We start from the raw sequence: 19,894 nt of genomic DNA on the forward strand, positions 1-19,894 counted from the left end.
CTCTTGCACAGGCACCCAGATCACCCCTGCTCCACAAGGGAAGGCCCCACAGAGGAACTGCCAAGGAGAGGACTGCCAGCCACCCTCAAGGGTTTGTGTCACAAACGCCCTGATTGTGTCACAAGCGCCCTGGCCCACATCTTTGAGCACAAACTGCTCAGCGAATTTTATTCCCTAGCCAGAGGGCTCTAGGCTCCATCATCTGTATGCCTAGTCCCTCTCCAGAGACAGGAGCTGAGGAAAACCGCCAGTCAACAGAGTTTGTCTTGCTGAGGGGTCACCTCGCCTAAAAGAGGAGCACGGGCACTTGAAGAGGCCATTTCTGGGCCCTCTCTGGGATCCTTCCCTCCTCTGTTCTTTCCTCCTACTCCTTCCCCCTTTCTTTCCCTCCTTTCTTTCCCTCCTTTCTTTCCCCCTTTCTTTCCCTTCCCTTTTATTCCCTTTCTCTTTTTTCTCTGCTTCCCTCCTTCTCTTTTCCTTTTTTCCCCTATCTCCAGCACCCCTGTCTTGGTTATCCTTGAAACAGAACAACAGTAGTCAAAACTAGAGGACTAAGGCTCAAGTCCAGTGCTACACATCAACCCAGGAGGAGCACTGGACATTGACTTTAATCTCATCCTTTGGTCAAATGGAGGATGCTATTTTTTACCCCTTAGAATCTTTGGGAAGAAAGGGGGGAAAGTGAAAGGCCACAGCCACTGTTGTTAGTGGGAGGCTTAGTGGCCCCATCCCAATCTGGAACACAAAGCAACAACTCTTAGAAACTGGGTAATTAAATTCACGTGTGAATTCTGTGCCTTCCAAGAAGATGTTTCTCATTACTTCACTATCCCAAAAACTGCTGTCTGGAGACATTTCCATCTTTGTTTTTTGCTTTCTTTCTCAGATATAGTTCAAGTAGACACTTTCCAATACTCTGACAGATTTCTGTCTCCCCAAAATATTAGGCTCTACACTAGAGAGGGGGTGTGAAGCCCCTCCTTTGCTTGTCAGCAGGAAAAAAGAAAGTGACCAACACCAGGAACTGGATGTGGCCTGTCCTGACTGCCTCAATCCCTCCCCCGAATATTTTTCTTTCTCTTCAAATTCCTCCAAGACACATACACCACCAACACAGCCCAAGGAGTTCTAAATATCCGGTAGTCCTCTGAGGTTCAGGTTTTCATTAAAGCAATAACCTTGAAGTATAACTCTGCTCTTAATTGTAATTTTAAGTTGTAGAGTATTCCTGGCTGACTTTATCACTTTTTGCATTCAGAAAAGATGAGAAGATCATCATAATAATTATCATTATTTATTCATTAAAAATAATTTAAAAACTTCAGTCTCAAAATATAAAAATTACAAAGGAGTAGGCACTGAGTATTAAGCAGCTGTTTACGTGTGACCTGAAGGGGGAAAATTTCATAAAAGCAGATATTGTCCTTGTGAATCTAGAAACTTGATCCTAAAGTATACAGGCTTTTATTTCTGCTTTCTTTTGGATGTGAAAAGAATTGTATACACATCTTTAAAATAATAAATGAACGTAATCTCACACCACCTCACTCTCAACTGAGAATCTTCTTAAAACGTTAGTCTCTGAAATAAATCCAATACCCGGATCCGGATCTAGAAAATGGCAGAGAAGAGTTGGAAGGCCCCGGGTGCACTGGTCATTCAGATAACAGGTTGTTGACTAAGCGACAAAAACAAGTCCTGGGCATCGGCCTGAGCTGGGCGTGGAAACAGAGTTTTGTGGCGCGGCGCGGGAAGTGTCTATGTTGTTGGGATAGGGTGGTTTGTTTTCAGTTTTCTGTATTGCGTGGTTAGGCTGGTTTTCTTAGATTACAATTTAGTACCAGTACCCCAGTTTGTGCCCTCTCTGTTCTTGAGTGTGGTATTGTTCTCACTCATTTAAAATATATTGGAGCTGGGAAGGTCTCCCTTCTCAAGCACTCAGCTGCTGAACACGGCAGGACATGTCTAACGTTTTCTGAATCTAATAAGGCTAGCAAGCCAGCAAGCAGTCAAGCCTTGGACCCGGTGAGGCTCCTTCACCACGGTCAAAGCCCGAGTTAGGACCCAGAAAGCTGGCAGAGCCGCAGAACCCATCAGAGGCTTCCTGCTGGAGCTTTCTCTGTAGTCTGGCGCCACAGAACCTAGGCAGAAATTCGGCCCTGATTCCAGTTTCTAAACCAATGGAGCTGGCAAAGGGTTTCCTGCCCTCGGTGTGGGCACACAAAGACGCCGCGGGTGCCCCCCTCACCGGATCTCGCAGGCAGCCGCTAACGCAAGGCCGCCGCCAACCGGTCGTGATCGTAACCGAGGCCTTGTCTGCTCAGAGGCCCACCAGGCCAAAAACCACGGACCTGAACAGCCTCCCTTTATGCACTTAGTACAACCAAAACTGTGTACCGAGAGAGAGAAAAGAAACCTCCAAGCTTTCTCTAAGCTAGCTCTTTACCCTCCGGAAGAACCATTTGGAAAGGAAACAGAGAGCTAGAGATTTGGACAGAAAGATGGAAGATGCAAGGAAAAAAAAAAAGGAAGGAGTAACGGAAAGGAAAAAATAAAGAAGAAAGGGAAGAGGATAGAAAATACGAAAACACACAGCAGCAACTGAGAGCAGAGGCGCCCTTGCAGCGGGAAGGGTAAGCGACAAGGCCAGGGTACCAGCCCCGACTGTCTCCACTGGCAAAGGACTTTTGCCTCTGCTCATAGCGGAATTACTGGGCCGAGCATGTGTTCCAGCCCAGCCTTGTCGGAGAATGACAGAGCCCCACACAGGCACAGGTCGACAGTAGGGAAAGCTCAGACAGCAAACGAGCGCCCCTGACCTTGAATGGCCCGGGGCCCAGAATTCTTACCACGCCCCCGGCGTCCGAGAATCAGCCGCTAACCTGACCGTACCTGCTCCGGGCCAGGTGCCGGGAGGAGACAGTGAGGCGGGCTGGATGGCACAGCGCTGAGGAAGACCCGAAGCTCCTCCTGCACTGGGGATCTGAGGTTGCCACCGCAGGCCTGGCACGATTAGGCCTTGATGGCACGCCTGACCACCCCGGGCTGCTCAGTACAGGTACCTGAAGACGCTTTCAACTGAAGTAATGAAGGCAGTGTCATGCTGTCGAGAGAAAGGTGGATCCCAACAACAGGAAACTACCTAAATCACCGACCAGTTCTGATGCTGCCGGCGTAGCCTTGCCTCGCCCCTCGCCGCCTCCGCTGGCCGCTGCCGCCACTGTCGCCGCCAAGGAAAGAGCCCTGCGATTGTGCCCAGACCAGCCCTCCGCAACCTGTACCAGACACCACCCCAAGCCCGTGGTGGACGAAGAAGGCACCGTTCTAGGGAGAGGTACGCCTAGGAGAAGGAGAAAGTGAAATGGAGGGAGGGGGATGAGAAAGAGGGAGGAAATAAAAAGGAAAGGGGAAAAGCTAGAAGAGAGGGGAGACCCAGCGGTGTGCGGCGGGTTTCCTAGATTCTGCAGCTTTGCCAAACAGAGCCGTGCAATTGCCGCCCTGGAAGAGCAGAAAAAGCTGGGGACAGCACCGAGCCGGGTCCTGTGTCTGGCCGCGGCCTCTTCTACTCACTCCCCGCAGCCGCTCGCTCTCCCCCTCTTCTCCCTCCTAGGCGCCCGCCCGCTGAGGCGCGCGCTCCCGCGACCCTCCCTCCCCCCAGTGTCGCCCCCCCACCTCCGGCGAGCAGGAAACGCGTGGCCTAGCGGAGGGCCGCCAGGTGGGGGAGGTCGGGCAGGGGGAGGGGGTGACCCTGGACAGCTCGGCCCAGGTCCACTTAACCGCTGCCGCAGGCACTAGTGGTGCTCCATGAGTGGACCCTCCTCCGCGGATTTCGGGCGTGGGGTCTTCTGGGACCTGGACACCCGCAAAATAACTGGCCTCTGCGAGCCTCTCTGGGGCTCCCGAAAGAAATCCTGTTTAGCTTCCTCTGTCTATGCAGCTCTCCGCTCAACTGAAACCACTGGTCCAAGACAGCCACAATCCAGATATACTAGCAAGTCATAAAACTGAACAAAAGCCGACAAACCTTAAGGCACCAGGGCTATAGGGCCCAGACAAATTACGACCGTCTAGGTAATATTTAAATAGATGCCTAAAGTAATTGCAGGGGGCTCGGGCTAGCCCTCCTGTTGTAAAAGTGGTGGACAGGATAAAATGGAAGGTGAAGATAAGAAGTCAAAAAAGAGGTAAAATTAAAAAGCTTCATTCCACAGCTTTTATTCTATAAGAACATAAACATCATCTTTTTCCACGCACAGCAGCAATACAATATTAATTTATTCTGATTTAAGATTTGAAGTAAATAAAGCTAGAACTAACATTTATAATAACGATAGAATGCATTTGCTTAAACAAGATTGGCAATTTTTCATAATAATAGACATTTATACAGATTTGTATTTATAGGTTTTTTCTTTTCTGCATCTACAGGTTTGACCCTTTTATGCATGTAACTTCACAGTATAGAGGAAATCCAAACAACATCTCCCTTCTCTCGTTTTGTCTGCTTGCCCAGCCCACCTAGGCTTCCGTGAATTTCAGAAAGCCTACAAAATAAAACAAAACAAAAGGTAAATCAAAGCAAAAAAAAAAAAGCCAACTCCATTAAATAGGGAGAATCGGGGTGTGCTTTTCACGTGTTACCAATCGGTAACAGTTTTAATGACGAAAATCCACTAATTCCACATGTATAAACAACCCTGCACTGTTTATCAGCAGCAGGGATATGGAAATTAAAAGGTGAATGAAGGATTTTTAGTCAGGCAAGCAAGACCTTGGGCGAACGGTAAGAGAGGTTTCCTTCTCTTGCCCATTTTTATTTTCCTTTAAAGCTGGGGGATCTTACAGAAGAAGGAAAAAAAATTAATCTTTCTGATTATTTCTTTTTCACTTTTTCAACCAGCCAGGTCAAGCCCTTTAGCTAACCTGAATGTCCACACTTCCTTACTCTGCTCTTGGCCAAGGAAGAAAAGAAGGAAGAAAAGAGAAACCAGGCCTGGACTCCCTGATTAAACACAGCCCAGCACTCCGCTGGAACCCGGTGGTGGCCCCTTGCACCGTTGACCTCAGGCCAGACACCTCAGCGCCGACAATGGGACCTAGGGCTTCCGGCTAAGTTTCCCCAGGGCTGGCAGGAAACCAGACCCGTGGAGGAGTACTGGGGTCCTTTCCTAGCAGTGGGTCCCAGAGGCAGCCAACCCAGCCCAGTCAGGACTTGACAGTGAGAACGATCTCAACCTCTATAGAATTTTAGCGATATGGCTTTTCCCCCAGAAACAAGTAAACACCAAGCAAACAGACAAAGAAACAACAACAACAACAACAACAACAAAAGCCAGAACAAACCAGCCCTGCACAGACGAAACCGGCCTGGGAGATGGCGAGTGTGGGAGGGAGAAATGGGGCTCCGGCACAGGTGCGAGTTCTGGGGCAGAGGCTGGAGGCAGGAGGAGGGTACAGGCGCTCGGAAAACGCCTTGTCTGGAAGTTTCATCAAGAAAAATTAAAGTTGGCTGTGAGCTCCCGGATTCGGTTTTCTCGGTTCATTTTCTTCAGTTTCATCCTGCGATTCTGAAACCAGATTTTCACTTGTCTGTCCGTGAGGTGGACGCTGCGGCTGATCTCTAGGCGCCGCTCTCGAGTAAGGTACATGTTGAATAGAAACTCCTTCTCCAGCTCCAGCGTCTGGTGCTTCGTGTAAGGGCAGCGTTTCTTCCGGCCGCTCTTTGCTGTGAGCCAGTTGGCTGCATTTTCGCCTTTGGAATTGCCTGGAGTTTAAGAGAATACAGAGGGGAAGGTTAAGTCGAGGCCACTCGGGCTGTATGAGGGGGGTGAATTCCGGGCCTTTCCCATTTAGAGGGATGCCCGAAGTCATAGAGAGAGGGTTATGCCCTCCCTCCTTTTGCAAGAAATCCCTCCAAAAGGCATGACAAAATCGACTGGGCCTCAAATCCACACCCGGTCCTCCCAATTTACATTTTCCTCTACTTTTTTTCCAGGCACCTGTTTTTAGCACCACGCCGCGGGGCGCTGGAGGAATGAAAGGCCTGAGAAGGCAAGGCCGTACATCTTGAACTTAACGCCTTTCTCTGCCTCTCACCCACTGGCAGGGAAGCATTTCCTGCCGGCCCCCAAGCTGGGGTAAGGGAATGCTTATTTGGATGAGAGGCTGGCAGCTCCCCCCACTGACTGGCTTACCCTAGCCTCCTAGATCGCCCCAGGCCAGAAGAAGGACGTAGTTAGGCCAATGGGGGAGTTCCGAAAAACCGATTCCGGGGTCAAGGGCTTGGGTTTGGCTCCTGTCCCTCCAAGTAACTGGAGTGTTAAGCTAGGCGACACCGGGTTCCAGGAGAAGGGAAATGACCTTTCCTAGGTTTTCAGCTCAGGGCCCAAGCGTTCGGGCCGAATTCGCTTTCTCTTTTTTTCTTACAACAAGGACTCCCGCCCCTCCAGAAACTTTGAAAAAACGCATGGGGGATCGTAAACTCGAACTTCGCCGGTTAATGGGCTTATTTATTGGCTCTGGCGGCTGCTTATTTTGGATGCCTTACAAACATCCGTGCTATCTGCAAGCGAGCCACTTTCCCTCCTGCCCCTCCCCCCCGCGTGGGCCGCTCTAAGCAGGCTGGGCTGGGGACCAGGGCTTGGGGGGTACTCAGGGCCACGAGAAAGTGCATGCACAGGAGGAGGGCTGCTCGCTGATGTCCTCAGCCCCTAAGTCTGGGTGAGCAGGCACCAGAGCTAAGGACATCTTGGTGTGGGGCCCTAAGCCGGACGTGGATTTTTACAGCGTCCCCACGCCCAAATATTAAAAACAAGTTCAGAAGGTCAGCCTGCCGTCAGCTTGGGCCAAGGCCTGCGGCTGCCGCGCGCGCGGGCTCCTGGTCCTCTGCTCCTTTCTTGTGGGTCTGTCTGTCTGCCCGTCCGACTTGAACCTTCCGTTGGTTGCGCTCTGCTTACCCAGGGAGTCCTTCTCCGGCGAGGCTTTACTGTTTTCAGAAGGGGCCGGGGACAGCTCCTCAGCCGCCGAGGATGACGCGTGCGCCTCCTCGTCGCCCTGCGAGCCGCCGCCACCGGCGCAAACCAGCGTGGGGGGTGGCGTGGAGTCTAGGACTCGCTCCTTCCCGGCTGCCTCGGCCGAGCCAGAGGCCAGAGCGGGCTGCGGGTCGAAGCCGCGCCCCGGGGGCTGCGCAGGAAAGGGACTAGCGAGCTGCTGCGTGCCACCTCCGCCGCCGCCTCCGCCGCCGCCGCCGAAGCCCTTGGCCGTGCCGTAGGCCTGCGACAGGCGGAAGTAGCCCGGCACTGGCACTCCGCTGGAGGCGCCCAGGGCGCAGCCGTCGGGCGCCGGGCCCCGCGGGAAAGGGGCTAGATCGGCGGTGGCCGAGCCTTTGGGGCATTTGTCCGCAGAATCGTAGAGGCAGTAGGAGCTCTCTTCTTTGATGTTCTGCGCAAAAGAACACGAAGTGGCCTGTGGCGGGGGTTGGGGTGGCTGCGGCGGGGGCGGCGGCTGCTGCTGTTGGGGCTGTGGCTGCGGTGGCGGCGGCCCGTCGGGCGGCTCCATCCGGCAGGAGCGGGGCGCATCCAGCCATAGGTCTAGGGGCGCGGGCGCGTAGCCATGCGTCCCAGGACCCAGGGCCCCGCTGCCACCACCGCCACCGCCTCCGGGCGACGGCGTCTCATTACGCTTGCTGCCCAGCGCGGGGAAGAGCCCGCAGCTTTGCAGCCCGTAGGGCAGGTCGTTGGCAGGCGGCAGGTAGACCCCACCGTGGGCATAGTAGCCACCTCCACCGCCACCCGCGCTACCGCCACCGCCACCCGCCTCGCCTCTGCCTGGGCTGATGAGCGAGTCGACCAAAAACGAGTTCGCGGCAGGGCTCTCCGAGCAGGACATTGTTGTGGGATAATTTGGCGAAGGGAGCAGATAGCCCTTTCTGGCTGACATTTCTTGTGCAAAACATGCTGAATACGATTAGCAATCCCCCCGCACCGCGGCGGGCGCCTGCAGCCAATCCCGAGCCAGAGTTTCCACGCGACCACTCCCAGTTTGGTTTCGTAGGCGCGGGGCCGCTCTCTGAGGGCGCCCTCGGAGCCCGCGATTGATATAAATATGTAATCTGTATTGATGGGCCAGAAGACGCACGCCTGACACCTATGGCCCGAAGGCCAGAACTGTGGGGCTGCCTCAAAGTGGCGGGGCGGGGGTGGGGGGGAGAGACCTGGCTCTTGAACCTGTACCCCACCCCCTTGCAAGGGTCTATTTGGAAGCGCCCATGGGCCCTGCGCTGTTAACAAGTGGGGTGCTTATGATATGCACCCCAGCCAACCTTGAGTGCTCCCATGTCTGCTGTGGAGTAGCCTTGAGTCCCCATTGCCCCTCGATCATTTAAGCAGGCCCTGTAGTAGTCTAGCTGTCCTATACATTTCTGGACCTGGAGCTGGCCTCAATTCTTAAATTTGGCTTCCCAACGTGGCTGGTTTAAAAAAAAAAAAAAGGTGTACTAAGGCTGTCACCAGAACCCACAGTAAACTAGTACTGCATCTCACAGAGAAAGAACAGTGTCTGAAATGCATTGGCCCGTCGCTGCCTGGCGTCTCTGTCCGCGCCACTGTCTTACTCCCTCTTTGGCCAGTCAAGACTTTCCTTCTTCACTGCGCTCAGTCAGTTCACACACTTCTATTCCTGCCATCCAACCTTGCACAGTGAGGTGAAAAGCCACGGACTGGCAAAAGGCAGCCCCCCCCCCCTGCGCGCCCCAAATCCACAGTTCAGAATCAAAAGCATACTCCCTATCCTCTTTGAGGAGACCCCCCCCCCCCAGCTCACTACCTTTAGAGGACCTGAATGTTGGCCTTGGTTCGCTGGTCTTTCTGCGCTGGCAGAACTGGAAGGAAAACCTTGGAAGAATGTGTCTAGCAAATACCTCCGCCACACTGCTTTCTTTCTCGCTCTCCGTTTAGCCTAAGCATTCCTTGGCCCCAGGAGGTTCTGACAAAACCTGTCACTACGATTTTTGCCGTGCTGTACTCCCCCTGCCCCCAGGCATGTCTAGGGCAGACCTTTTCCCAGCCATTTGTGTTGTGTACTGTGCACATGTTAACAAGGTGGTGATGAGGAAATCATCACTAGAAGGCTGAGCTGGGTTTGGGCCCTTTTATAAGAGACTCCAGAGGCCAGGTGCTTTGCTTAGCAGACACTGACTGGGTCCTACTCAGGGTGCTTCCTTTGGGCAACTGAAAGTGGTCACCCTGCAGCATGCTAGCCCCCAAATGTGGGCCTTATATCAAACTCAGGAAATGTGACCTTTCCCGCAGGGTCCAGTGGAGCTGGCGTAGTTGATGCTTTACTCCAGGCCTGTGGGTTACAGGGTCTGCAGGATGTCCCAGACCCGCCAGCTCCAGTTGGAACTGGAGAGCTGCTGACTGCCCAGGACCCCTGAACTACATTGTTCAGGCCTCTGCAAGTGACAAGGAGAGACTCTTGCTTTTAGTCGCCTATATTCTGGTTCCTCCCAGAAGGAATCCCGGACAAAGACCACCCTGACAGCACCCTGAGAGGGAGAGGACACAGGAGAGCGGGCTAGGTAGAGGCTAGGCTCTGGCTTCTGAAATGGAAGAAGCTGCAGTTGGATGGAGCTGCTTGGCAAGCCCACGCCCAGGAGGCAGTGCCTCCCTCCGCTAACACTCTCAAGGCCGCTCTGCCAATTGTACCTCTGTCTCTGTGGAGGTGATGGGTGGGAGGGCTGGGTATCTAAGCATCTAAATGCAAAAGAAAGGGATAGGGAGAAAAGAGGGGTAGAAGGGGAAGGAGGAGGCAAGGAGATGAGGGAGGAGAGAGAGAGAGAGAGAGAGAGAGAGAGAGAGAGAGAGAGAGAGAGAGAGAGAGAGAGAGAGAGAGAAATTCAGATGAGCACCAGTTCTCTGCAGACAGCCGCCGCTCTGGAAAATAAAAGCTGGGTCTGTGTGAGGCATCATTAGCTATCTGATTTGCTTCTGTATCCAAGGCCAAGGCAAATTTTCACTCAGATAGGCCTTAAGGACCAGAGAGCCAGAGAGCTGCTAAGCTTTTACCCTACCTTAAGCTTCCAGATGTGTGCAGTCTTTGCTCTGTTCACTAAATAGGTAGAAGTCTTGTATTCAACAGTGCCACCGGGAAATGTCTGAATCTGGGCTGCTTGAAAACTGCATGTTGCTCTCCAGCAATGCTGGTTCCTCTCTGGAAAGCTGTTATGTGGAAAAGTAGGTCCCACGAGGAGAGCTGAATATTCCTTGTGGGAAAGGAGCTCCAGCAGGCCTGTGAGCCAGGCTCCTGAGCTGTCCCTGTCTGGATCTCATGCAAAAAGGAGTTTCCCTGGCTAAGGATTTTAAAGGACCAGTGGCCATTGGAGAGTGTGTTTGAGATAACAGAGGCTACAAGGATAAAGTACAAGACAGTGTGATAGAGACAGCATCTTTCTTAACCGTCTAGGATTACAGGGAACCCTCTGAGTAGTCCAAGGGTAGTGCTGACTTATCTTGTGAAAAAACAAGTGAAAACAAAACAAAACAAACAAACAAACAAAAAAACCTAAATCTGTGCATTCCCATGATCCGACCCATCATTTTCAGAGTTCATAACCCCCACCCCAAGCCTGTCCTCACCTTCTCCAGAGGACTCTCCGTGCACTCAGCAACCCCTGCCTATTTGTCTGGTCAGACAAGCCGTGTGTCCAACTGCAAGCCACTTAGGCTGCTCCTAGTCAAGGCCTTGTAGGATAGCCAAATGGGTTTCTAGACTGCGTGGGATTCAGAAGCCTGCACTTGCTAAGCAAGGCTTAAAACTCAGCTGCAATGCTGCACACACTACAAGGCTGCCTCTACTAAAGCTGGGAGGAACTGGATTACTTGCTACCAGCCTCCCAGACCACGGCATTAACAACTGAATCTTCACCAACCTTTGTGGAAGCAGTTATGCTGTTCTCAACATTCCCCTTGCAAGAAACCCAACAGGGTGTTTAATTCAGGGTCTCCTTTCCTTTCGTGTTCAAGTGTGGAAGCCTTTATAGCAACCCCTCTCTGACTGGGGATCTCAGTCCTACTCTCACTGAGACTTACTATGCAAGGGAACAACAGGAGGGCCTACCATGGAATGCCCAGTGTCCAGCAGGCAGACTGGCCTGGTGTGGTTGTCTTGAAGTAAATACAATGACTCAGAAGCTCAAGTTAAACGTGACCTGTGGGCTGAGTGCCGGCTGGGCTCTTTTGAGTCTGGAGCCCCAGGCATCCCTGAGGCATTCTGAAGGCTCCAGTGTCTCCCTAGACTACAACGATGAGCTGTTAGCCTCCTCAATAACAGTATTCTGTTTATTGAGCTCCTTGCCTTCTGGAGACTCATCATGATGAAGATTCTTGTCATCCCTAAGAGATGAAGTCTAGCGATTCCCCTTCTTTTTCTCCTTCGCCCTTCCCCTTAGCAGATGAATTCCCTTTTCCTTCTTTAAATGTCTTTGACCTAAAACCCTTGGTGCCTGCTGGCCTTAACCAGGCCTGTACAGCAATCAGGTCGCTGCTGCCACCCCCAGAGCCAGTGTTTGTTCGGGAGTAAATGTTGCCGGTTTCTACCTGGTGATAACACACATTCTCTCCATGAAGCCAAGAGAAATGCCAGGCGAACGAATCAGGAAAGTGTAGCCATTACTAATAACAAATTCCTCTTCCTGAGTAGGCCCTTGCAAGCTTCTCAGATTACATTCTTAATATCAAAATAAGTTGGGTTTTTCACCAGGACAAAACAAGACAAACAACAGCCAAAAATAAATAAATAAATAAATAAAAATTCCAGGTCCTGAGAATGAAATAAATCTGTTTGTACCCAGAGTCCATTCTCAATGTTTTTGGGGTTTCTAGTTATCTAGAGGGCTGCAGTGCTGGGTCACAACTTCATGGAGAAAAGTTAATACAGCCTCAATGTGTCCAGCATTAATACCATTTCAGAAAGTCTCCCATTCATATATTTATGAATAACTAGATCTTTTTTCCCCGTGAGCAACATTCCTTTTCTGTTTTTCTTTATGAATGTCGACATTCCCGGGGATGTTTAATGAAAATGGGCTTTTGTTTCTTTCTCTTTGTTTGATTTTTGTTTTGTTGTTGTTGTTTACCAGGTTCGATCTATCCTTAAAATATTTTTTTCTAATTTTTTCCCTCTAAATCCTACTATTGAGTTGGTCCTCGACCTTTAGAGGGGGAAGTCTCGAGTCCTATTGTCAGTAATTTTGAAATACCAGTGCTCTTACTTTTCTAGGTAAGAAACTGGCTCTGGCCTTAAAACTGGAAGCAGCCCAGGCTTATAGGGAGTGCAAGCAGGCGCCAGTCCCACAGCCTGCAGCTCACAGAGTGGGCCCTCACGGCTGCTCTGCTCGGCAGAGCAGATTTTGTTTTCTGGAATAGCTTAGGAGCCTACGTTTAACAAAACCAGCGAATCATAAGCATCACTTCCCTCACACACTTGTAAATGGGGGCACCACCTACGCGTTCTGGAATTCTTTTTACTCGCCCACCACGGCACTGTATATTTGGGGGAAAGATAGAAACTATTTCAAAAAACAAATGAAAAGATGTTGAAATAAAATTTTAAATATGGGAGTAACGCAAGTTTTAAATCTGGCCTTCAAGATGTAAGCATTTTGGTTATTTAAAACTTGTTTTATAAAAACACGGAGACAGATTTAATCCCCCATGCCATTTAAGCAAATATATAGATATTTACCAGTATATTTTTGTATAATTTTGCAGAATATGCCATAAGAAGCCCCTCCTCGTTTTAATGGCTAAGGGATTTTGTTGGAAAATGCCAGCCAGGATTATGATGCTACATTCCAAATACGCAATACGGGGCTGTCTCCAACATCCTCAGAAAAGCCAAATGCGACTTCTTTGAATGGCCTTTTTTGGGAACAAAGCTTTGCGCTAGCCTGTTAGGCAGACTTCTAGGCTGCACCTACGAGAAAATCGGTAACCTCTGGTGGGCTGCGGGGGTGGGGGGGCGGAAGGGATCCCCGCTCAAATGGCCACAGATGCTGACCAACCCATTGTTTCCAAGGAGAAACTTTGTTTTCCCTAGTCTGCCACCTCTTTCCTCTCCTAACGGCCTTAATCCCAGCACAGCTGAGTCCCTTTCGTCTGGGTTCGGACTATAACTAACTTATTCAGACTGGAAGATTTCAGCAAAATCGAAAGATCGCCTGTGCCGAGAAGCTTAGGTGAAATGCTCTCGCGCACAGAGCTAAAACCGACAACTTTTCCACTTAGGCCTCCCACTGCTTCCCGACCAGAGAGAGCGATGGGACGGCGGGGGCTGGGGAGTGGCAAAGGGGCATCACCCCAGAAACTCAATCATGGCCCGGAGCTTTGCTTTAGGCGTCAGCTACGTTCCCACTCCCACCTCTGCTACAGTGAAAATGATAAACTTGTGGCCGCTTACCTTGACTCATTTCTGAAATCACTGCCAAGGGGCATCAGCTTCTCCACGCCGCGGTGCGGAAAGGCCTAACGAAGGCGCTTTGCTTTAAATTACAGCCTCAATCACTTCTTGAGCGCGAGGCCCCCTCTTTTTGAATACGAAGGGGAGCCGGACAAGTGAAATAACGTACCGTGTTGCTCTTAGTATCAGAAGCGAACAAAGGCCAAGAATCTCGCTGGGGTTCCGGGCTCCCTGGCGGCTTTGACATTGATCGGGAGTGCGCCATCTCGTGGCGGCTGCCGGCCTAGGCGAGGCTGGAGATTTCAGCCTGCGGCCCAGAAAAGGAAGCTGGTTCTGGGCAGAGAAGGAGCAAGAGAATGTGCCCAACCCGCTGCTATTGAGATCTCATTTTTACATCTAAGAAATTGCTGCAAAACCCCAGCCGGGTTTATAGCGGCGCATTCCAAATATGCAAATTGGCCGGCCCGGGACGGGTTTACGACCACATTGTCACAGCCGTCGGAGGATGGGCTTTTATAGGGCTCAGAAATCAAACCCGCGCCCTCCCGCCGCCCGCCTGCAAGCAGTTCTCCTGGCTAGACTCTCTCTAGCAACTTGAGAGACTTTGGTTAATCTTTAACCATCCCAAAGGAAGTCTTTTCCTAAAGCGAGCTTCCCTGCCCGCCCCCTCTGGCCCCCAGGAGGGCTCTTGTTCTCAGTGTGTCTGTCGATCAACCAAGACATTCATCTAGAGGGTCTGTCCCTCTCCCCTTTCAGCTTGCTTTCCCCACCCCTGTCGCGCCAGTTAGACAAACACACAAACAAATAAACAGAGCAGGCTCTTGGAGCCTAGGGTCTCTCTCTCCAAATGAGACCCTCTTTGCTGCTTTGGCTCTGCCTGGGTGGGCAACAAAAGGCTCTGTCCTTTCCGCCCTGCCCCTCAAGGTTATGGGTGATGTCCAAATTTAAGGCAGAAGTTCAAAGACAGCAAACAAAGAGCAAGCCCGCATCTCTCTTTGCCCAGGGGAACGGAGAGGGAGCTGGAGAGGAAGCTCCCGAGAGTCCTAGCCCTGCCGTACTACCTAGACTCAGGTCTCTCATGCTGAAAGAACGTACAAGGTACACCCAGAGGGGTTTTATTCAGTCCTGAGGTGAGCAAGAGTAGCCTGGGTTAGGCCATGGGCTCTTGCAGTCCCCCCCCCCCCAAGGCCTTTTCCAGAGCAGAGGTCAGTTGGAAGGAGTGAGGTCTCACACCCTAGGCCCTGACACACACCATGCCTTCCACAAGGACATATAGCCTCAGGCTTCCTCTGCTTAGCTCCTATTGCAGCTCAATCTTGACTCCATCACCTCTCAGGGGCGTGGTAACTCACCCCTTTTACTGCTAAAAGGATGCTAGCTGAGGGGAGACATTTGGCAGGAAAAGGAGGAACAGGGAGAGAGAAATGTCACACCAGGACCTGATATTCAAATTTCTATCCTTTTTTATTCTTGGTATGCCCTATTGTCTGTGTGCGTGTTAAAACATATAGGAAATGTATGGTGGGTAAGAACTGGCCAAAGGCATTCATTAGAGACAGAACCACCAGGGATTTCTTAAGGCCGGGAGGCAGTGAGATTCATTTGGAGAGCACCTGGCTCCCCAGAAGATGTTCTCAGGTCTTAGTATGCCAGCCAGCCCTTTGCAAATGTCACAGTGTTGTAAGAGATTAAAAAGACCAACCCTGACATCCTTCCTACTCTCTCCTGCACCCTCAAATAAATCAACTAATAGGGGGGGAGAGAAAGAATATTGAAACGGCGAATTAGGTTATGGTTTCTTTATTTACACATCTTTTGAACACCATCCCTGTATGAAGCTTACATTCAAATATTTTAGCAGTGAGCGAGTTTAACCTTGGAACACTGTAAACAGATAGAGCCTTTAAATATTTTTATTATCCCCGCCCCTCTCTACATTGCATCTTAAAATTCGCTTTGGTTCCTTCGGGGGAAATATATATATAATATAATATTTATCTTTTAAAATAACTCCAAATCACTCTCCGGCTCTTAGAAGATTGCCAGAAGCTTCCAAGCTCAGTTCTGAGTCAATGAGCACAGAGTACAGCGTAGGGATGAGGGAACTGGGAATGGGGGACCTTCAGCCCCTCACAGCCAAAGGCCAAGCAAGCACCCACTGGCCAGGCCTGCTGCTCTGCTGCCTGACACACACCAAATCCAAGTTTCCTTAAAGTGGTGGAGAGTTTGCCAAACTGTAGAACTCCACAGGCATTTCCTGTAGGGATTGAGGGGCCAGCAACCAGCACAGCCTCTGGAGTTTTCAATGTCTTCTACCCCAGGAATGGAGCTTCTACCCCAGCTCTGAGATGGGGCTTGAAGGAAGACCCATCACCACCATTTGGGGGGCAGAAGACCCAGGTGGGCTGCAGAAGGTGGCTGCTAGGAGCTCAGGTTTGGGTGCAGGTCAGTGGTAGCTAGGCAGGATGGGATGATATTAATGTCATCTGGAGAGATTTCTCTTTCCTCCAGGACCGCCCCCCTCCCCAGCTCTTTCCCATTTCACAGCCACCTTTTAGTTCAACTGTCTTTCACATTACTTTTGGAAAGCAACCCCAGTCTGAATCTCTGAATCTCTAGGAATCCTCCCCTTTCCTCCTGCCCCTATCTCCAAGTTGAGCTAGGTTTGGGGCAAACAATTTCTTGACTTGAGGGACCTGGGTGTTGGCAGGCTCTGTGCGGAGGGTCTTGGGCGGACGGGTGGCCTCCATAGGGTTTGGCAGGGGCCCAATCCCCAGTGACCACACCCAGCCCAAAGCTTTTGCAGGCTCTAAGAGTGAACCACCAGGGGTCCCAAACCCATTCATTCTGTTGATTCACAACTCTTAGATTCCAATTATTAATAGGAAGCTTAATAATCATGGAGATCTGAACCAAGGGTTTCAGGCCCCCTTCCTATTGGGCTATCTCTGCAAAGGAAGCCTCCCCTTTCTCCTATATCACCCCCCTTTTCCAAGTCACAATGTGGCTTGACCTTGTCAAGGGCAAAATCTGCATATTATTTCACGTGTATGAAGCCCCCTCCCAATTCCAGTAGGCTGGAGCCTTAGAGAAGTGGATTAGCTGAGTAGTACTGTAACCGGTCTCTGTTAATCTTTTTTTCCTTCATTCTTCTGTTCTGAAACCAGATTTTGACTTGACGGTCGGTGAGGTTGAGCATGCGGGACAGTTGCAGACGCTTCTCTTTGTTGATGTAGACGCTGAAGAAGAACTCTCGCTCCAGCTCTCGGATCTGGTATTTGGTATAAGGGCAGCGCTTTTTGCGGGTGCGTTGGCCACCTAAGGAAGGAGAGAGGCAAAGTGTGAGCGGGCGATAGGGGCTGCAATCATTTCCAGGACCCCCATTGGAGAAGGTCTGGCCACAGGGTCTGGAGGCCCAATTCAGGCCCTTTCAAAGTCTTTCCAGGCGTCTATGGCTGGTCAGGGACAAGTTGCAGTCTGGAGCCAGTTTCAGATAAAAGCCCTAGATAGGCCCCCAGGGAAAGGACTCAGGCTGCCCCTTGAGCAGAAAGGAAGGCTCTTCACAGCAACAGGCGAGTTTGCGCTGCCTGAGTCGCTTTGAACGGAGGCAAGAGGGGGTTGAGGGCTGCTCCTTGCCCCGCCAGACTAAACAAACAGCCGCCCCGAGGACATTTCACCTTCAGCACCTGGGCCGCCTGTTCCCGAGGCAGTAAAGGCATGCGCCCTGGCCCCAGGCTTTCCTGGTTGCAGCCGTGATTTAGCCCTGCTTAACATCTGGGGCGGCTGCGGGGTCTTTGTCAGCCTGACTTCGGATCACCAGCTCTCGCCTCTTCCGCCAGCCTCCCAGCTCTCTCTCTAAGTGGGAGGTGGCAGGAACCCCCTACCCAGGCCTTCACTCCGAACTCCCCGTCAGGACTCAGCCAGAGGGCCTCAGCAGGCTAGGGATGCTAGTTAGGAAGCGTAGAGGAAAGAGAGGCTACCTAAACCTAAGGCAGGAGCTATTTGTTCACTCCCACCTTTAAGAAACACACACACACACACACACACACACACACACACACACTACTTTTGACTGATTTAAAAACAATTGTGAATAACAGAAGGCGGCACGTAATTGCAACCGCGCCAGAGGAAAATGGCTTCCTTTGGACAAAAAGGCCAACTTTGGGTTAATTTGTTTCTTTTAATATATTGCTTGAGCTAAGTGGGCTACTTTATCTGTTAAATGCGCTCCTAGCGCCATCGTTAAACAGCGATGCCTTTGAATCCCAGCCGGGACTGGAGTCCCGCCGCAACACATGGCTTTTATAAAAATCTCCGGATTACCTTGCTATCAAAGGCTCCTAAAGCCCTTGTAGGGGGAATTTACAGGCGCCCACCTCCGGCTCCCCAGCCTGGAGCTGGCCTCGAGCGGAGATCGTGTTGTTGAGTTTGGGAGCTGAGAAGGGAAAAAAAGGAAAAGGGGAGTTGTATTTTTTTTTTTTTTTTTTTTTTTTGCAGGCATGCTTTGGCCGGTGGGTATTTCACGGCCAATTTCAGCACTCGCCACGTGATCCCTCCTTTTATAACAAAGTTTTGTTGGGGGAAACCTAAAGGCCCTTCATAAACCTTATATGCTTATAAAACAGCATATAAAAATTTAACAGCGGTGCTGCGCTAGATTCCCAACTCCCCTTTCATAAAGCGCTGGGCGCTGCCTTTATACGCACCGGAGCCACCGGCCTTGTCCTCAGTGTGGCCGGAAGACGACTCGGGGCTGCTGCTGCTCTCGGGTCGCCGCCGCCGCTCCTTCTCCTCCGCCGCCGCCTCCTGACAGCCACCTCCACCGCCGCCGTCCGAACTTGAAGTTGCCGGCGCGCCCGTGGCCGCCGCCGCCGCCACCGCCGCAGCGGAGGTCGCAGCTGCTGCTGGGGGCCCCTTCTCCGCGTTCTTGTCCCCGGGGTAGTCGGAGGAAGCGAGGTTTTCCGGGGTGCCGTAAGCCGTCTCGAAAAACTGGTCGAAAGCCTGTGGCAGAACGCCGTTCCTGCCCACCGTGCTATAGAAATTGGACGAGACGGCGGGGGTGGGGTGGTGGTAGACGTTGGCCGAGCTCTTGGCCAGCACGTCGCCAGGCACGCCGGCCGCGCTGGGCGCCTGCAGACAGTCTCTGTGCACGAGCTCCTCCGCGGAGTAGCAGTGGGCCAGATTGCCGCGGGGGTGCCATTTAGTGGCGGGCTCAATGGCGTACTCTCTGAAGGTCACTTCGCGCACGGGTTGGACCTGGGGCAGGTTGGAGGAGTAGGAGTATGTCATTGGGCGCGAAGACGGGGTCTGGGGCAAAAAAGAAGGGAGGCTGGAGAAATCTGGACCCGAGACGTAGTAAGTACAACTTGGCAAATACATGTTAGAGGAGCAGGGACCACGCTCATCAAAATCCATCATTGGGCTACCTTGGGCTCTCCGCAGTAGCCGAGCTTAACATGATTCTCCACTGCAGCTGCCTCTTTGAAGCGGATCCGTGAAGTAGAAATTTGGAGACGTAAGCTGACGTGGAAATCTATCCCCATCCTTAGCAGGGAGGTGCTGGTCATGTGACCCGATGTTGAAATTGACAAGCCGCGAGCTAGTCCCGGCTTTTTTTTTTTTTAAACCCCCCCTCCCTTTCCTTTTTTCCCCTCCCCTCCCTCCTCGGCTTCCTTTCTTTGTAGCCACCTCAGGGGAAGCAACAGATCGTCACTCGGTGTTCTCACCGAAAGCACGTAATCGCCGGTGTAACTCATGTTGGCTGGGGGGCCTCCCCGCGCGCAGAGAGGCTGGGGTGCGCCTCCAGGCAGCACTCCTTTGCTCAACTACAGGGTCCTGGTCCACGAGGGCTCTGAGGGCGGCAAGAGAGCGCAACTCCTGACGCCTCCCCCCACTCCCCGGTGGGTGAGGGATGCTCTGGGCTGGGGGTGGTCAGGTGAAAGCCAGGCATTACGTAGCTTCAGGTCCCGGAGTCTGTTATCCGAAGGCTTACATTCAGCACCTTCTTCGTAGTCCCCCTGCCACAGGCTTGCTCTAGGAAGCACCTCAGCCTCAGACCCTGGCTGGACCCCATTTGGGGCCAGGCTTAGCAGCCACGGATGTGCCGGCCTCGTGGCTTGTCCGATTTGCACGGTGACTTGATTACACGCTCTCATTCATGGTCACTTCCGAAGCGCTTTAGTGCCTTCCGTCCCCAAACCGCCAACAGGCAAAGCGGCTTCCCTCCGCGGGTTGTCAATAATCCGCGCTGCCCGGAAGGGCCTTCGCCCTACCCGGGTTCCACCTTCCCTGTATCTTTCTGCTTACTTCCTTACCCCACACCCTGTCCTTGAAGGAACCCCTTCTCCTCGTTGCCTGTAGGGGTTCGGAGTGACTCCACAGAGCCAGAGGCACTTCTGCTCACCGGTCCGCAAGCTGCCTGGTCTACTGAAGCTGA

The 19,894-nt window shown here is 52.0% G+C and overlaps 2 protein-coding genes and 1 long non-coding RNA gene across 3 annotated transcripts; 1 reads left to right on the forward strand and 2 right to left on the reverse strand.

The window, feature by feature from the left end:
• The first annotated feature begins 2,188 nt into the window (after nt 1-2,188).
• On the forward strand, nt 2,189-5,524 carry LOC127678631 (uncharacterized). The gene is made up of 3 exons (XR_007976611.1): nt 2,189-3,334; nt 4,429-4,568; nt 4,901-5,524. It is a non-coding gene; the product is annotated as an uncharacterized LOC127678631 (long non-coding RNA).
• On the reverse strand, nt 5,482-7,938 carry Hoxa10 (homeobox A10). The gene is made up of 2 exons (XM_052173744.1): nt 6,957-7,938; nt 5,482-5,764 (listed from the first exon to the last, which is right to left on the reverse strand). Exons 1-2 carry the CDS (start codon nt 7,936-7,938, stop codon nt 5,490-5,492), a joined length of 1,257 nt encoding a protein of 418 aa, XP_052029704.1. The 3' UTR covers nt 5,482-5,489.
• Nucleotides 7,939-16,540: 8,602 nt separating this feature from the next.
• Hoxa11 (homeobox A11) lies at nt 16,541-18,876 on the reverse strand. Its single transcript, XM_052172533.1, has 2 exons — nt 18,165-18,876; nt 16,541-16,773 (listed from the first exon to the last, which is right to left on the reverse strand). The coding sequence occupies exons 1-2, from the start codon at nt 18,874-18,876 to the stop codon at nt 16,541-16,543; spliced, it is 945 nt and encodes a 314-aa protein (XP_052028493.1).
• Between the last annotated feature and the right edge of the window lie 1,018 nt (nt 18,877-19,894).

The sequence above is a fragment of the Apodemus sylvaticus genome, chromosome 2 (genome assembly GCF_947179515.1).
Source record: "Apodemus sylvaticus chromosome 2, mApoSyl1.1, whole genome shotgun sequence".
Classification (NCBI taxonomy): Eukaryota; Metazoa; Chordata; class Mammalia; order Rodentia; family Muridae; genus Apodemus; species Apodemus sylvaticus.

What these genes read in the sequence shown, in the direction of transcription:
- Hoxa11 (XM_052172533.1), bottom strand. Translation starts at nt 18,876, where the DNA reads ATGATGGATTTTGATGAGCGTGGTCCCTGCTCCTCTAACATGTATTTG. An exon ending in GGACAAGGCCGGTGGCTCCG is followed by an intron (nt 16,774 to 18,164) that starts GTGCGTATAAAG and finishes CTCCTTCCTTAG; the next exon opens with GTGGCCAACGCACCCGCAAA.
- Hoxa10 (XM_052173744.1), bottom strand. Translation starts at nt 7,938, where the DNA reads ATGTCAGCCAGAAAGGGCTATCTGCTCCCTTCGCCAAATTATCCCACA. An exon ending in GCCGGAGAAGGACTCCCTGG is followed by an intron (nt 5,765 to 6,956) that starts GTAAGCAGAGCG and finishes CTTAAACTCCAG; the next exon opens with GCAATTCCAAAGGCGAAAAT.